The sequence below is a fragment of the Antechinus flavipes genome, chromosome 2 (genome assembly GCF_016432865.1).
Source record: "Antechinus flavipes isolate AdamAnt ecotype Samford, QLD, Australia chromosome 2, AdamAnt_v2, whole genome shotgun sequence".
In the NCBI taxonomy this organism is placed as follows: domain Eukaryota; kingdom Metazoa; phylum Chordata; class Mammalia; order Dasyuromorphia; family Dasyuridae; genus Antechinus; species Antechinus flavipes.
The window spans coordinates 588,659,981-588,679,077 of NC_067399.1; the positions used below are offsets into that span (position 1 = coordinate 588,659,981).

Sequence of the window (19,097 nt, forward strand, 5' to 3'; positions counted from 1 at the left end):
AAGATTTGAGTTCAGTCTTGGACACTACCTAATTTGGGAGCACTGGGCAAGTCACTTAACTTGTCTGCCTCAGTTTGCTTCTTTATAAAAATGAGGATAATAACAATAATGCCTACCTTCCAGTGTTACTGTGAGGATCAAAGAGACATCTCTGAAGGAATATGGAAACCCTAAAGTGCTATATGAATATAGATAATTGGAAAGAACTTTGGAGATCATTTAGTTAATTACCCTCTTTTTGCTATATGAGTAAACTACCACCAAGATCAAGAAACTAGCTGAAGGTAACACAAATCAAGCTGGATTTTCAAACTCAGGTGTTATGATTCTAGTGTTTTTTTTCTTATACCCTGGAGTTAGGAGACACTTAGGGTTAAAGTACTATATGACTGAGTTATTATTGATGCATACTTCTCCCCCCAAACCCATCCTCTTTATGAACAATAATTTCACTTGCTGTCCTATAGTACAAAGTCTCTGCATAGTATCCTTTATTCCACTGCCTTCCACATAAGACTTAGTGTCTCGAATCTTTTCTAGAAAGCAGCAATGATAGTCATCATCATCATCAATAATAAGTAGCATTTATCATGACATTTACTATGTGCCAGACACTGGCACTAGAGATACAAAGAAAGGCAAAAAAGCACTTCCTGCTCTTTCGGATTCTACAGTCTAATGGAGGAGCCAATCTGCATATAACATATAAGACATATTCACTGTGAATGGAAGGTAATTTCAGAGGGAAGGAGCTAGCAGACGGGAGATGGGGCAGAGTGGAAAAGGTCTCTTGCAGAAGATGAGATCTGAGCTGAGAATCTAGAATGGAACCCGGGGCATTCGAAGGTCGCAGGTGTTCCCAGCCAGTTCCAGGCCCATAGAGCCTGGGAAAGTCTAGAGCAAGGCCCCATACTAGCTCTTTCTTAGGATGTGAACCGTGGTGGTAAGCTCCGATATATTTCTTTTTGCATGGGAGGGGGTGGCGTGTGGTGTCTAAGGAGGGGGTATTTTCGTACTCGCGGGCCTTCTTCCCGGCTCTACACTGTGCTACGATTGCCTCCACCCGAAATGATGCGGAGGGGCTGCATGTCCCCCGGATATGTCTCCGGGCTCCCAATGTCAAAGCGAGTTCTGCGCCCACACCGCGCCTCCCGGCTAACTGACTTAGGTCTGCGCTAGGACTGAACCTTTTCTCAAGGATAGTCCTGCATCTCTCTCTCCGCTAGCCTCGGGGCTCTGCGTCCTCAGTAACCCCTTCCCACCTAAGCAGGTTAGGGCTTTGCGCCCTTCTGTCTTCCTCTGACGGCTCGACTACGCCCCGCGCTCCTTTCCCTTTGGATACCTCTGCACCCTCCCGGCCTGTGCTTCTCCCCTGTCTTGCGCTGGGTTCTCGCTACCTTCCCATTCGCTTTGGCTCCGCGGGGGGCTCCTCTCTATTGGGGCCATAGCGTCCCATCCCCCATCGTTCCCTAGCACAGATAGCTATGCCACAATGCTGTTCCCAGTCTGGGGACGTTCCTCGTCCCTGAGCCGCCAAGAGACCTGCCGCCCCCTCGGCCGGGGTTTGGGAGTGAGGGACTACACCGCGGAGGAGGAGGAGGAAGAGGAGGAGGAGGACGAGAAGGAGGAGGCAGCGGCGACACCTCCTCCCCTCTCTTCCCTCCCCCTCCCCCTCCTGCTCTCCCTCCCTTCTGCCCCTTTCCTCCCCCTCCTCCCCTCTCGCCGCTCCCCTCCCCTCCCCTCACGGTGCCGCGCAGCGGGGAAGGACAAGGGGACTGCAGCGGGCCGGTGCGGACCCCGGGCACTTTGCGCACCGGGGATCGCTCCCTTCGGTCTCCGCTCGTCCTCCGTTCCCTTCTCGCCTCTCACTGCTTCGTCCCGGGCGGTCTATCGCCGCATGGTGCTGGCCGCAGCCATGAGCCAAGAGCCGGAGACCAGCGGCCGCGAGCAACCAGACAGAGATGCCCGCACCCTGGCTGCCTCCGCAACCGCCGCCCCCCCAGGACTCCTGGGACCCCAGGGCCACCGAGGAATGCAGCAGCCGCTGCTGCCGCCACCTTTGCCACCGCCACCACCGGCGCCTCAGGCCTCCTTGCCTCAGATTCTCCAAAAGTAAGAGGATGGGGAGGAAGGTGTGTGTGTGTGTGTGTGTGTGTGTGTGTGTGTGTGTGTGTGTGTGTGTGTGTAGGCACACCCTTTAGATAACCCCTTCCTTTGCTTCATCTTTCACCACAAACAGAATTTTTGCTGTGCTTTCCCTAAGGCTTATAGCCAAGACAAGTTTTCTTGAGAGGAGATATGCTCCTTATTTGAATTAATCTGGCTGTGTGTGTGTGTGTGTGTGTGTGTGTGTGTGTCTTTGTGTGTATGTTTGCAGAGGGATGGGGGTGGGGGCGGGCAGGGAAATACCTAGAGCCGCACATCAGTCCACAGGGGTGCAGACAGACCTGTTTCCCCATCTCCTTGTCCTCCCTATTCAAGGGATGTCCCTGGAATTCCTCCGGGCTGGAACAACTCAAATCTGAGGAAAATCACAGCCGAGTAGCTCGCCTTTTGGTGAGCTCCCTGGGAGCTTCACTGGGGCATGTGGATGTTGGTGTGTACTGTTTTTGTATGCGTCGTGTGTCACACACACACACACAATTCCTAATTGTAGGCAGAGAACAAAACAAGGAGATTGGGTGATGGTGGGGGAAGAGGATTATAAGCAATTCTTTTTTGTTTGTTTGTTTGTCTTTGATTTTCCCAAATAAAGACAAACTCCTTTTTTTAGGAAGATCTTCACCCGAGGAGCTTAGCATATGGGCTATGTTCTCGCATTTATGTCGAATGCCATCTTGTAGTCATTGTGAACGAAGTCACTTTTGAGGTGAATTTAGGGGTTCTTATTTTACAGGAATGGAACTCGTTGGTAGTTTGTGGATATTTAAAAATTTGAAAACATTTTAAGGGTCATTTGGGAAAGGGGAGCAGGCAAAAAGTCAAAGGTAGCACGGGTTATTTTTGCTCAGTTTGAATTTTTCAGGCATCGGTTTTAAGGCCTACTAGGCTGATACCTTTTTGTATTCCCTTCGAGGTGTACATGTCTCTTTCCTGTAATGAAATAATCAAAATTGTTTTTAAGAAATATTAGAAAGTATGAATGTGAAGTGTGTGGGAGAAACAGGACAACCAGAGAATTACAAAAAATTACAATAAAGCTTTATAATGAGCATATACAGATAAGTGATATCTTAATGTCCCACTTAAGACGGCTTTTCAAAAAAATTTATTTTGACACTCAGAATTGGACAAACTTATTAAAATATGTTGAAAAGTGTCCAGACGTTATAAATAAGTGGCAGTAAATTTAAATTCAAATTCTATTGCTTTGAAGGACTGGCATATAGATCAGTGAAAGAATAGGGAAAATTTATCTTTGTCACCAAAGTTTTTAGACATCATGACATCTACAGAGTGTTCCCACATTTCTTTTTAGAGTGGCAAAGTAAATTGTTTCTACAGTAATAAAGTGTTTCATTAATTATTATTTAGTGCTTTATTAATAGCTACTTTTGCTTTAATTGGACATCTTGTGAAACTTTCAGCAGTTGGTTATTTGAAATGATATTTTAATGTAATTGCTTCTTTTTTCTGAAAGCGTAATTGTTATTTCAAATATGGCTTGAAATATATTTAATGGATCATGTAACTTAGAATATTAATCTTTGATGAACGCATAAATCATTCCAAGAAAACTATTTTAATATGATGTGATTTTTTTTGAAAACCAAATTAACCATAGTTAATTGAAAATTTTTCTAATGTCTTTACTTGTAGAATCAACATGTAAAGGGAAATTATGTTTCATGATATAGTTTATTGAAATAATTTTAGTATGATAATTAGTAAACTTTTGTGCCGCTTGTTTTTAGTTGGAAAAAAATAAGAAACGTTTATTTTTATAAAACCCATATATGTATGATTGTCTGTGAAATGTAGCTTGAGCCTGAGGATTTTGGAGGAAATTAATTACTTAAAATTGATTTTTAATTGCTATATGTATAATATTTTTCTTCCTGAAAGCCTTCCACTTCATTTGAACATATATTCCACATTTTTGGAATGTATCACTTTAAAAAATAAGGGTGAGTTTTTCAAAGATGGCCCCTGATACCTATAATCCTAGTTGTAGGCATCAAGGGACACTTTTTTGGGTCTGGGTAATGGCGCAAAATGCAGGTGCAAAGCCCAGGGACCAATGAGTTTTTGTCAGTGAGAGCTGATGTTTACGTTACAGAATCTTTCTTTAGCAGGATGATTTGGGACCTGTCATCCCCTCTCTACATGCTCAAATACCATTGGAACTAGGCATAAAATGACAAGCCTTACAGGTCCATCTTTAATGCGCTGAAATTCGATCTGGTTATTTTGAGGCAACGTTTGCATAATTCAATCTGAGCCACCATCTTTATATTATAATTAGTCGTTCTTTACACCGCCATCTTTGAAAAAAGGTTATAAAAAGAGTTAAATTCCACCACAGAGTGAACATTTCAACTTTTTTTGGTTGGTACATATTTTGAAGAGAGGTTAGTAAATTAAAGTTTTTAGTTAAATTCTCAATGAGAGGAATACATAGATATTTTATTTTATTATTATTATTATTTAGAGAACTTCTCTCCCCTCCTATTTATAAAATGAAGTAATTAAGCACAATTGTGGAGAGGGGTTTTGATCTGCGTGAATAAGATGGATACAATAATCTGTTGCTTTGAAGGACTATGGGGATACTTTCACATACTTTGTTAATATTTGCCAACTTTCATCAGTAATATTTGACAAAATAAAGATGCAGCCTCATAATCTTATCTAATATTTAAAGTAACTTTACAAACATGTAAAGTGAAACTCTAAAATAATGACAAAGAGTTTGAAATATGGCTAATGGAAACTAGTATCTCTGCTTTATTATAAAAAAGCATATATAAAAATAATCATTTATCTTTTTGTTGTTGGAGCAGAGGTTCTTAAGTTTTTGTGTGTTTGTATCAGAGTCCTCTTTGGCAGTGATGAAGCCTGTGAACCCCTACTTTTCAGAATAATGTAAAAAAAAAGAAGGAATCTCTAAATTTCAGTTAGAGATTAATAAAAATGAAGATGTTAATTTTATTCCTATGAAAGTTCAAAGATCTCCATAAAATCTATCCACAGACTCACAGGTTAAGGAACCCCGTGTTCACAGCTACTACTTCTTAGTATGTTTGTTTTCTTTTATACTATAAAGTTTTCAGTATTAGTTCTATCTTACCCTCTTGCTACTATCTTCCTTTAGTAATTAAGTTATAGGCACTTATAAGATAGTGATAATAGTACTTTTTATGTGATAGTATTTTGCGCTTTAAAAAAATCAGGTAAAGGAAATTGAAAGCATCATCTTATTGAGTTTAAATGAATGATCAAACCATTTGACAAAAGATCATAGTAATACATGAGCGAAACCTGGTGTAAGCTTAGGAACTCAGAAGCTAAATTTTTATGACTTAACTGACAAGAAATATTTATTTTGACAGTAGACAAAGATGTATGAAATGGCTAGTAAAATGTGTCTGGACATTTTACACGGATTCTTCTGGAGCCAAGGTTCTAATATTTTCTTTCCAATAACATGGAATATTTGACTTACTGCTATTCAACTCTATTTTCCTACTGATTTATAAGCCATTATATGACTTGTGCTTTTGTTTATACTAAAAAAATTATTATAAGTGAAATAGTCATACCATTCTACACAATGAGCACAGAAATTATAAAAAATATTTTATGAGGTGAACATATTTTTATAAAGTGAACAAATGGATGAATTTTTCTAAAATATATGATTACTATGTAGGACTTATGTGTTATAATACTGGGTATTTAAAAGCCTTGAAAATATTAATTTACGAGCAATAAAAACATGTAAAATAGCAAGTATTTGTTTTGCTTTTGATAGACTGAGTTGCTCAGCCCTACTTTTATGTGTTGTTTGTGAAAACACTTTGTCCCCTACAGTTTTGTTTTCTAATGTTCAGAGTTCTATGACTAATAGCAAGATGAGATATCTTCATTATCTTTATAACAAAGTGCTCACCTTATTATAAGTGTAGAAAACATGAAAAGAAATAAGGAATTTCAGATAACTGTAACTTTGTATATTCTGAATGTACTTTTTAGATTCTGCCTATAAGTAGGGGCAGGATACAGGCAATTATAGTGATAGTTTGTAATGAGGGTGCATTAACTTTGAAAGACCTGTATCTAGAATTCAGAGAAGAAAACTAAAAATTTGCCAGAGGAATATTATCTCAACAGTAAAGTTTAGTGCTTTTTCAGCACTAAATTTTGCCTTTAGGAAAGACAGAATTTCAGACATCTGGGCTTTAAAAATCTCATCATTTGGGGCCAGTTTTAAAAGAAACAAGGATACACATGTTGGAAGAATTTTGAAAATTTTAAATACCATCTTAAAGTGCACATAAGATAGGCATTCAGCAGGGCAAAACATCTGAAAGGATAAAAGCACTTTACTCAAAAGAGGGAAGGACAGAAACAAACTTGATTACGGGCTTCCTGAAGTCTCTTCTTCATTCAGGAAGAAATAAAAGACAATAACAGTTTTTTTTTTTTGGGGGGGGGTAGTTGTTTTTGTTTAATCTCGTTTTTAGGAGAATTTGCCTTCATTGTCGATTTGGCACACAGGATTGGTATTTAGATGATAAGTATAGTTATCCAGTTAGGAGTTTTTTCCAAGTCCCCAGAGAGGTCAGTAATATGAAATGTAGTACATTATTTTCATTAGTCATGGTAAGGGGCTTTATTACACATGGTGCACAGAGCTGTTATTAAATTGTATTTAAACTGGTGCCACAGGGGAAAAGAACGGTTTCTCTGCGTGAGCTCTTATTCTTCTATCACTACAGTTTTGCTCTTTTCTTGCCTTTTTTACTAAGCTGGAGGTTTCAAAATCCTAGCTCTAGTTACAGTCTAAACTATATAGTCTTCTTTTGTATTAGATTTTTGGCAAAAGCTCGGGTACTATTCAAAGTGAAATGATGCCAAACTGTTAAGCTTTTCTCGCTTTTCCTAATTTTCCTTTCTTTTTTTCTCCCTTCTTGCATTGTTTTCCTCCCTCTTTCCCTCCCTCCTTCCCTTTCTCTCCCTTTTTTCCTCCCTCTCTTCCTTCCTTCTTTCCTGCTTTCCTTCCTTCCTTCCCCCCTCTCTCTTTTCCTCTCTTTCTTCCTTCCCTCTCTTCTTTCCTTCCTTTCTCATTTTTTCTCTCCTTCCCTCCCTTTCTCCTTTCCTTCCTTCCTTTTCCTTACCTTCCTTCCTTTTTTCCTTCTTCTTCCCCTCTCCCTCCCTTCTTTCTTTCCTTCTTCTTCCCTTCCTCCCTCTTTCCTTCCTTTTGTTCCTCCCTCCCTCCCTTTTTCCTCCCTCTTTCCCTCCCTCCCTCCCTTTTCCTTTCGTTCCTCCCTTCTCCTTTCGTTCCTCCCTCCTTCCTTCTTTTGTTCTCCCTTCCTCCCTTTTTCCTCCCTCTTTCCCTCCCTCCCTTTCCTTCCTTCCTTCCTTTCTTCCTTCCTTCCTTCCTTCCTTCCTCCTTCCTTCCTTCCTTCCTTCCTTCCTTCCTTCCTTCCTTCTTTCTCCCTTCCTTCCTCTCTTCCTCCTTTCCTTCCTCTTTTCCTCCTTTCCTTTCTTCTCTCTTTCCCTTCTCCTTTTCCTCCTCCTCTTCCTTTCAACCAAATTCAATATTCTCCACATTCCCCTTCCCTGGCTAGCTGCAAGGATTAGTTCTCAATAAAGAATTTAGTACAACCCAATTAATAGCAGGGTCAAAAAGCAATATTGTAATGACAATGGACCTTGAGTTTGGCCCATGGATTATAGAATAAAATGAAAAGAAATATAAACAAAGGTGGCTGGTCTGGAGTCTCAAAAGGAAAAAAAAAAAACATAAGCATAACCTATTTCATCATTCTACTTACCTCTAGTCCACCTTGCCTGTCAGGAGTTGGGAAAAAAATCTCATTCCACAATATCCTGTTTAATCTGATTTTTGTTGCCAGCCACAGCAATAATTATGAGAGCCCAGCCAATATGTATAACATAGAGAAATGCTGTTAAGTTTTACAGCTATAATGGGTGATAAAGATATTTAGAGTTAAAATGTAGAAAACTTTTGCAGAGACCAAAACAGAGTAATCTGTTTTTCAGAATAAGGATAAAGAAGTTAATGCATGGTTCATATAAAGAAATACATGACAAAATAGCAGATAATTTCCATTTTATTCCACCAAAGTTGAGTGGGTTTCAGATGTGTGACTATATTATCTATAGGGAAACCCAATATTTCTCTTCTGCAGTTCCCACTGGTGAGAAGGCTGGGAAATGTTTGCTTTAATTAAGAAGTTGAGTTTTTAATCGGGTGTGTGAATTTGATCTCTGAAGCTGTGGCGGGGGTGTTAGTGCTGTGCAGATGTGTGCTTTTGCATGATGGGTGGTCAGAACAGAACAGAACCAAGAAAGAAAGATTCTAAAAGATTCATTATTTTACAGAGGAGACATAACTGGTTATGATTGGTTTTAATCACTATTATTTGGGGAGAAAATAAAGAGGATTAGGTTAGTGCGGAGTCAATTGATAACTGCTTATTAAAGTCTTCCCAGTCAAATAATGCAGTCATATTCACTGGTTCCCCTCTTTCCATTTATCTCTTCTGGTCTTGAAAAATACCCTGGTGATTTACGAGAAAACGTTTCCATCTTGCTGACAGCAATCAGTAGGGACAGTGGTGGTATAGGCAAGAAAGGGACAATCGAACAATTTGTCTTAAACAGTAAGACTACACCATATAGTTTCCATTGCTTCCTGTAGGCTTCCTTTGTATTTGGAGGTAGAAACCACAGACTTAGTGGTATGCATAGATTGGACTTCCTGCCCCAAAAACAATTTTCATGCTTCTTTTCTATTGCATTTCATTAAGGACACCCCAGAATTGTCATTTACTCTAGACTCTTCCTTCACACATGATTTTCTTTTGATTCAATCAGTCATCTATCAAGTCAAAGAGAACATAACTCATAATGTGGAAAACCACCATTCTTTGTTAAGAAACTTTAAACATTTTTAGGAGGGGGCAATACCCCTATAGATACTTTTCTATGTGCATGTATATGTATAGGCAGAGTTATTAAAGCAAATATAGTCTTTTGTACATTTTAACATGAAGAATTGTTGCTAACTTTTAGCTATAATGGGTGATAATTCTATGGTTAGAGTTAGAATGCAGAAATTTTGATAAGGACTTACTTGAATGAATAAAAATATATTCTGAAGTTTAATCGTAAAATTTTATTTTGGAAATGACCAAAAGTTATCTAGTCTAACCTCTAATCAAATCATGATTCCATTCTATAACAGCCTTAAAAAATGATCATTTTCAATCTGAAGCTTTTTTGTGACAATGAACTAAATATCTTTCAAAGCAATTTATTTCTTTCTTCTACAGTTCTGATTATTAGGAATCTATTTCTGCAATTTTAATTATTAGAAATCTTTTCTTTAAGTATTATTTCCTTGTATCGGCCAAAGAACTGCCCACTAGGAACCAGACAAATACGCCTTCTCAGTTTTCTCCCTATTGATTCTGTACATATTTAAAGACAACATTCATGTCCCACTCAATAATAATTGGAGAGCTGGTTTCACAATTTTTAGCTGTGTGACTTAAGGCAATTTTTGCTACCTTTCTGTTTCTTAGTTTGATTTTTGTAAAATTGGTAAAACTAAATTGTTTCTAATGTTAACATCCTAGAATTACACGACAAGGCATGTAAAATATTTAGTGACCTTTATCAAATATAGTAAGATTTATCTGTCATCCCTTAAAAACTTTTAAGTGTATAGGCATGTATCCATACTCATATGTTTGCCTCAGTTTCTTCAACTGTAAAATGAGGATGATAATACTAGTATCTTTTCTTTAGGATCAGATAATATATTTATAAAATGCTAAACACAATGTCTGGCATACAATCAGTACCATGTAAATGCTTATTCTTTCACTATAAGTTAAATAAAAAAAATAATGGCTAGATAAATGCATTTTCCATTATTTACAAGGATATCACTCACAACCTAATTCCTTGACTCTGTGATTCACAGATATATATAATAATGTTAGAAAAAATTACATTATCCTTTTTTTAAATTTGGAAATTTTTAGTACAAATGAACATTTTGGAGTACCAGATTATTATGATTTAGTTTACAAAACAGCTAGTCTTATTTATTTATGAGTGATTATATGCTTAATGTGGAACATGATATACTAGTGGGAGAGTCTTAAGATTTTCCCTTATTAGGAAATTTGTTTGTGAGGTATGTAAAAGAATTCACAGCATATATTTGTATTGTTATCAGTATTTACTATGCTGTGTTGATCTATATTGTACTTCGAGAAGATGCTATTCACCTATAATAACAACAGAACATTTCCTTTTTTCCTTAGGAAATTTACAAAATTTCTTTACCTTTTCTGAATGCTTACTATAACTTGGTATAAGCCTGAATCTTGCTTATGTGACTTATTTTTTTTTCTTTAAGCCTGCAGATGCCACTAGCACTCATATGTCCTGTCATTTCTCAGGCAGCCACATAGTTGATCATATTCACCATGTCCTAGAACACTAGAGAATCTTGATTTAATACTTGAAAAATCCAAAAATGAGAAAAGAAAAATGGATTATGATCTATATTTATTTTTAAAAAAATATATTTTCATATTGCATTTGGGCTAATTAGTCCTTTTATTTAGACTCCTCAAATTCAGTCTCTTCATTTTACAGGTGGAAAATAACTGAGGCTCTGAGAGATAAAGTGGTTTACCCGAGATCAAAGTCAGGGTCAGAATTAGTACTAAAAAGCTAGATCTCCTGAGTTCTGGAGAACTCATATATTTTATGCTGGGATTCTAGAAACAGAGAGAAAGCTACAGATCCTGTTTATGAATTAGTCATCGATCCTTTTAGCTCTGGTCTGTCACACTTCCCCCATCATGATTCAGCAAAGTGTCCTTCAATGTTTCTAATCAACTCTTTGCCTTTCCTAGGTCCCCTAGGTCTCTCCTAGGGGTTGTCTTTCCACACCTTGGCAGTAGATATACTCTTACAAGGTCACCTTCCAAATTTTGCCCTCTGGCCAAGCAGAAATTTAGCATCAACCTGTCTCTTTCTAGTTCAAGATTAGCTTTCAATGAACATGTAGATACAATCTCTTTAATGGGCAGAAAACACTTACCCTATTTTCGGTACCTCTGAAGGCATTCTGCTGTTACTCTCTTTTTGAACATTGAAAAATAAAGTTTACAATGAAAGGTTATTTTTCATATTTTTATTAACCAGAAAATAATTTAATTTACTGATTTAAGTATACTATAGATACTTGCGATGCCTACTTTAAATAATTATTATTAATATAAAAGTGTAACATTTTAGATAAGTTTATGGATTATGTACCTGTTATTGAGATGGAAATAGTGAATTAGTTTAAAACGGAATACTTGAGATGGTGAAACCAAAAAATGTAGTAGATCAAGCTTTACTTAATTCTGCTATGGAAAAAACTTTGTGTTGAGTGTTGGGAATACAAAAGTAAGAAAGACATAATAAATAGGCTTCCCTATGGAGTTTACTGTCTAATGGAATACATAAGGTATATACAAAAATAGCTGATATAAGACATAATTGAGCAAGAAGGTGTAAGTATGTACATAGAACAAATAACACAAACTTGCATTTTAGAATACATCTGTGCTCACAATTATTTTCATAAGCTTGTAGAGTTTCCATTAGCCCTAAGGAAAACTTGATGGTTCTCTAGTTATTAGATTGTGTCCAGAGTCTGTTCCTACTAAACTTCTACAGCTGAAAGCTAAGTTCAAAACAAGGAATGTAAGATCTTTTTTAATATCCATAAACCAGACAAACAGACTCTCTTTGACTGGAAGGGAAATAAGTTGAAACTGCTGTAACTTATTCCATTCAATATTTCTTAAGCATTGTTAGGTTGGATTGACTCTGATGAAAGTCTTTGTCGATAATCCAGTCACTAGTCCAAGCCAGTTTAAAAATGGTGATGAATTGCTCTGCAGCCTAATCTAGAAGTATCCTGGAACTTGCTGCTGACTCCCACTTAGTACATCTTTTTTAGATTTAAGTTACATATCTATTTTTACATATGCCAAATAAGTACCTTTGGTATAATAGGTATTTGGCATAATAGAGCTGGAAAGTTCTTTGGAGAGCTTTTAGTTCAAGGTCCTCATTATACAGATAAAGAAACTGAGTCCCAAGATCATATAGGTAGGAAGCAGCCAGACAATAATCCAAAAGTAGGTTCACTAACTTCAAATCCTGTAATTTATTTACTCTTCCAAGAAGATCAGCTTGATAGGGATACTCTGAGAATAAAAGTGATCATTTGGTACAAATCCTGGATTTGGGGGGCAAAGCAGACGCAGTTGAGGAACTCTTATGTAAATTCAAGATGCAATATGATTACTACATTATTATAGAAACTGGCCTCTAACATTAAGTATAGACACTTAGAAAAATATAACTTGATAAATATAATATTTTAATACAAAGGTCTAGATGAGACTACTTTGAAAATAAGTAAAATAATTTTTCAAAATAACCTAAAGAAAGATCTTTGTTTTGGGGTGTTTGGTTCTAGCTGTAGATGCTCTTATTTTAAGCTGAAATCCATACCCCATTTTAAATTCCACAATCAGATATAACCAGGCATCTGATATGCATGACTGGCAAGACCTGAAATTGAGGCTAGGCAGAGAGTATATAAACAGCTATAATCCTCTCAGCATGTGCTAAAATAATAGCAGGCATGATTGTTTGATTCAGAAATTAAGTGTATGCCAGGATTGCCTAGATCTCTGCCTCAATTCAGAAAACCGTAGAACGTGTTTTATTTAAGAGGATATTTTGGCCTGACCTTTCAAGGTCTGGAGCAGGAAAGTGACATGCCTAAGAACAATGCAGCTAATTAGTAACTTGGGTAGAATCCACAGCTCTTGCCTCCCTTTGCTTATTTTTAAGAGTAAGTTTCATTGATTACAAATTTCAATTAAATTTTCATCACTTAGTTTTAAATCTGTTTTTACTGATTTTCATATGATGATTATATCATATTTCATATGATTTAAGTACTCACAGTGCTCAGGGTAAGATGAGAGTAAGTGGAGAGAAAAAGGGAACGATTCTCTTTACAATTTAGTAGGTGGATAAAAAACACACAACACAAAGAAAGACACACATAGAACCTGAGTGTACTGTAATACCTAGCCCTAAAGAGTTGTATACCAGTGCCATATGAAGTCTAAAAGATTCCATTGTTGGAAGAGAGCATCTGAATTGGACTTCAAAGCAGGGATTCTTTTTTTTTTTTTTAATAACTTTTTATTGATAGAACGCATGCCAGGGTAATTTTTTACAGCATTATCCCTTGCATTCACTTCTGTTCCAATTTTTCCCCTCCCTCCCTCCACTCCTTCCCCCAGATGGCAAGCAGTCCTTTACATGTTGAATGGGTTACAGTATATCCTAGATACAATATATGTGTGCAGAACCGAACAGTTTTCTTGTTGCACAGGGAGAATTGAATTCAGAAGGTATAAATAACCCAGGAAGAAAAACAAAAATACAGGCAGTTTATATTCATTTCCCAGTGTCCTTTCTCTGGGTGTAATTGTTTCTGTCCATCTTTGATCAATTAAGGCTCTCTTTATCGAAGAGATCCATTTCCATCAGAATACATCCTCAAACAGTATCGTTGTTGAGGTATATAATGATCTCCTGGTTCTGCTCATTCCACTCAGCATCAGTTCATGTAAGTCTCGCCAGTCCTCTCTGTATTCATCCTGCTGGTCATTCCTTACAGAACAATAATATTCCATAACATTCATATACCACAATTTACTCAACCATTCTCCAATTGATGGACATCCTTTCATTTTCCAGCTTCTAGCCACTACAAACAGAGCTGCCACAGACATTTTGGCACATACAGGTCCCTTTCCTTTCTTTAGTATCTCTTTGGGGTATAAGCCCAGTAGAAACACTGCTGTTTCAAAGGGTATGCACAGTTTGATAACTTTTTGAGCATAGTTCCAAATTGCTCTCCAGAATGGCTGGATGTGTTCACAATTCCACCAACAATGTATCAGTGTCCCTGTTTTCCCACATCCCCTCCAACATTCCCCATTATCTTTCCCTGTCATTCTAGCCAATCTGACAGGTGTGTAGTGGTATCTCAGAGTTGTCTTAATTTTCATTTCTCTGATTAATAATGATTTGGAGAATATTTTCATATGTCTATAAATAGTTTCAATTTCTTCATCTGAGAATTGTCTGTTCATATCCTTTGACCATTTATCAATTGGAGAATGGTTTGATTTCTTATAGATTAGAGTCAATTCTCTATATATTTTGGAAATGAGGCCTTTATCAGAACCTTTGATTGTAAAAATGTTTTCCCAGTTTATTGTTTCCCTTCTAATCTTGTTTGCATTTGTTTTGTTTGTACAAAAACTTTTCAATTTGATATAATCAAAATTTTCTATGTTGTGGTCAATAGTGATCTCTAGTACTTCTTTGGTCATAAATTCCTCCCTCTTCCACAGGTCTGCGAGGTAAACTATCCTATGCTCTTCCAATTTATTTATAATCTCGTTCTTTATGCCTAGGTCATGAACCCATTTTGACCTTATCTTGATGTACGGTGTTAAGTGTGGGTCAATGCCTAGTTTCTGCCATACTGATTTCCAATTTTCCCAGCAATTTTTGTCAAATAATGCATTCTTATCCCAGAAACTGGTGTCTTTGGGTTTGTCAAACACTATATTATTAAAGTTATTGGCTGTTTTGTCCTTTGAACCTAACCTATTCCATTGATCAACTAGTCTATTTCTTAGCCAATACCAGATGGTTTTAGTAACTGCTGCTTTATAATATAATTTTAGATCTGGTACAGCTAGGCCACTTTCATTTGATTTTTTTTTTCATTAATTCCCTTGAAATTCTTGACCTTTTGTTTTTCCATATGAATTTTGTTGTTATTTTTTCTAATTCATCAAAGTAATGTTTTGGGAGTCTGATTGGTATAGCGCTAAATAAGTAGATTAATTTCGGTAGTATTGTCATCTTTATTATATTTGCTCGCCCAATCCAAGAGCATTTAATATTTTTCCAGTTGGTTAGATCAGATTTAATTTGTGTGGAAAGTGTTTTGTAGTTTTGCTCATAAAGTTTCTGATTTTCCCTTGGCAGATAAATTCCTAAATATTTTATACAATCAGTAGTTACTTTAAATGGAATTTCTTTTTGTAACTCTAACTGTTGGGTTTTGTTAGTGATATATAAGAATGCTGATGACTTATGTGGGTTTATTTTATATCCCAAAGCAGGGATTCTTAACTTGAACTTGTTTTTGTTGTTTTCCTATTTGGGGGAACTATATTTCTATATAATTGGCTTCCTTTGTAATCCTGTATATTCTACTTCTTTAAAAATATTCTTACCATAGACTTTATCAAATAGCCAAAAGTGTCTGTGGCATAAAAGGGGGATTTAAAATATTTAAAGATAAATTTAAAGGATTTATTATAACCCAAGAGCTAAAAGGAAACTTAGCAATCATTTAGCCCATTCTCCTCATTTTGCAGGTGGAAAGTAATGAAGTATGAACTATCTTATGTCACAAAGATAATAAATAGAAGAGCCATAACTTGATTCCAGGTAATATGACTTCAAGCCACTACGCAAGTGTTTCCAAACTTTCCATAACAATGGTCCATTTAAAAAAAAAAACAACAGCAACAAGATTACCTCATTCTTTTCATAAAACAATTTGAGCAAATAATCTTAGCTTAGTTTTATTTTTAAAAAGCAATACTTTGTTATAAAGTTATGTCAATATTAAATGGGGTAAAATATCAAAATAATATAAATAATTGCTGCACCACTGTCACTGTCACAGGGATAAAAAAGACATTTGAAGTCTTCTGGCTTAACACTCCTTATTCAGGGCAGCAAGGGGGCACAATAGATAGAGTGTAGGTCAGGAGTCCCTAAACCAGGTCTTCTCCATCTAAAGTTAAGAATATTTTTCTTTGAAACTAGCAATGAGGAGTTACACTGTAAGGGAAGAAAATGTAATTATTTTATCGTGGTGTGGACATCTAAGCTCCTTGTGGGCAGTCAAACCAAGAACTCAGATTGATCATTGGTTATCTTCCTGGGACATGTGTAATCCAATGGAAGGGTTTGATAAAACTTTAAATTTCAGGCTTTACAGCTACACCCAAAGAAAGAACACTGGGAAATGAATGTAAACTATTTGCATTTTTGTTTTTCTTCCCGAGTTATTTATACCTTCTGAATCCAATTCTCCCTGTGCAACAAGAGAACTGTTCAGTTCTGCAAACATATATTGTATCTAGGATATACTGCAACATATTTAACATATATAGGACTGCTTGCCATCTAGGGAAGGGGGTGGAGGGAGGGAGGGGAAAAATCAGAACAGAAGCGAGTGCAAGGGATAATGTTGTAAAAAAAATTACCCTGGTATGGGTTCTGTCAATAAAAAGTTAATATAAAATTTAAAAACATGTCTATTGAATTTAAATAAAGTGAAGGTTAAAATAAAAACAAAATTCAGGCTTTAATCAAACAGACTTGAAAATATATTTCCTGGAGACTTACATGAACTGATGCTGAGTGAAATGAGCAGGACCAGAAGATCATTATATACTTCAACAACAATACTATATGATGATCAATTCTAATGGACGTGGTCCGCTTCAACAGTGAGATGAACCAAATCAATTCCAATAGAGCAGTAATGAATTGAACCAGCTACACCCCGCGAAAGAACTCTGGGAGATGACTATGAACCACTACATAGAATTCCCAATCCCTCTATTTTTGTCTGCCTGCATTTTTGATTTCCTTCACAGGCTAATTGTACACTATTTCTAAAGTCCAATTCTTTTTGTACAGCAAAATAATTGTATGGATATGTATATATATATGCATATATATATACATATATATTGTATTTAACTTATACTTTAACATATTTAACATGTATTGATCAACCTGCCATCTGGGGGAAGGAGGGGAGAAGTTAGAACAAAAGGTCTTGAATTGTCAATGCTGAAAAATTACCCATACATATATCTTGTAAATAAAAAGCTATAATAATAATAATAAAAGAAAATATATCTCCTGGACTTCCAGGACTTCCAGAACTACAATGGGCAGCTAGCCTCAGTAGCATAGCAAACTTGGGGATAGCCTCCACCAGTTGGTTATTAAGAAGTTGATAACTTCTAAGCAATTTCTTCCTGCAGGCCAGAAAAGATTACTAATGGTACTTAAACCACCCACTCTTCTATTCATCTTCACTTGACTTTTTATGTCTTTTCTACAATTGCCAGGGTTTTTGGAAGGAGGAAGTCAAGTCTAATCAATAAAAATATATAAATGATTAATAGGCAGAGTAAAATCAAGAAGTTATCCACAGGAACAAATATTTCTGCAGCTAGGTCTCTATTAGCATCAAAAACGAATCCCATGAAGTAGTAACATTATTCAGATTTGTTGGTGTATTTCTACCTGGTCTGGAAACAACTTCTGTATTTCACAAAATTATAACTTCAAAAAAATAAAATGCATGTAACCATCTCATGATCTTCAGTATTAGTACTAAATGGGACTTATCTTTATTTTTTATTGTAGTTCTTAATTGATATGTTTCATTTTTGTTTCACATTCATTTGAAATATATTCCTCCCCAATTTTGCTACCCAACAAGCCACCCATTTTAATGAATACTAAAAAAGAGGGGGAAAAAAAGGAGTTCAACAAGAACAATATATTAACCATTTCTGAAAGTATACGTAACACTCTGTTCTCATAGTTCTCTACCTCTTTGTGAAGAGGAGACAGAGGCATGTTTTTCTGAACTCATCATTCAGGAGCCAAACTTGTTCATTATAATGACAATTTTTTCAGTTTTTTAAAAAAAATGTTACATATCTGGATATATCTTCCTCTGCCACCCAGCAAGCCATTCTTTTTTTTTTTTAAACAAAAATTTGAAAAGTAAACAAAATAAACCAATACATTGACTATATATGTCAGTATATAATATTCCATGTTCACAGTCCCTCGACCTCTGTAATGAAGTGGAGAGTCATATTTTCTCAACTCTTTTCTCAAGTCTATTTTTAAACATATCATACATTTGTTCCTTTTCAGGATGCTACATTCCAATCAAAGTGTCCTTTATATTCCTTCTCACACTCGGTCCACCATTTTCCTTCTTCATGTTTTTTTTTTTTTTTTTTTCATGGATATCCTTCAAACATAAAATGTACTTTCTGATGTTTGTTCCAAAATGCAGTTTATGTACCACTTTCTACACAAAGGCTTTCTTGATTCCCATCAACAGTTAATAACCCCTCTTTTTAACTGTCTTGAATTTATTTATATCTATTCTATATAGACTAATGCATGTAAATTTCATTTCTCCTCATGGAATATGAATTCTTCAAGAATAAGGATTTTGTGTATTTGCATCCTAGAATCTAGTAGAATGCCTGATGCCTAGTAGGAGCTTAATAAATATTGTTGATTGACCTTTGGGGCCAGCCTTGGTCATTATAATTATATACAGTACAGTGGTTTTTGTTTTTGTTTTTTTCTTTCCATTTACATTGATATAGCTATTGTATATATTGTTTTTCTAGTTGCACTTATTTTAGTTATCTTGGATTCATGTAAGACTTCCAAATGCTTCTCTAAAATTGTTTGTATTTGTCATTTCTTAAGATTCAACATTTTATGATTTCATTACATTTATGTACCACATTTTTTTAGCCACTCCTCAATCCATAAATAGTTATTTTGTTATCACTGAAGTACTGGATAGCTCAGATTATTTCTTCTTACATTAAGCATGATATTTTAAAATATAACTTTAATTTTATTCAGAACTT

At 36.1% G+C, this 19,097-nt stretch overlaps 1 protein-coding gene across 1 annotated transcript in view; it reads left to right on the top strand.

Moving 5' to 3' along the window:
• Positions 1-1,051: 1,051 nt before the first annotated feature.
• RBM20 (RNA binding motif protein 20) overlaps positions 1,052-19,097 on the top strand; it is a 241,704-nt gene continuing 223,658 nt past the window's right edge. The window contains exon 1 of the mRNA XM_051981389.1: positions 1,052-2,112. Within this exon, the coding sequence (XP_051837349.1) occupies positions 1,493-2,112 (620 nt within the window). The 5' untranslated portion in view covers positions 1,052-1,492. The remainder of the gene's footprint in view (positions 2,113-19,097) is intronic.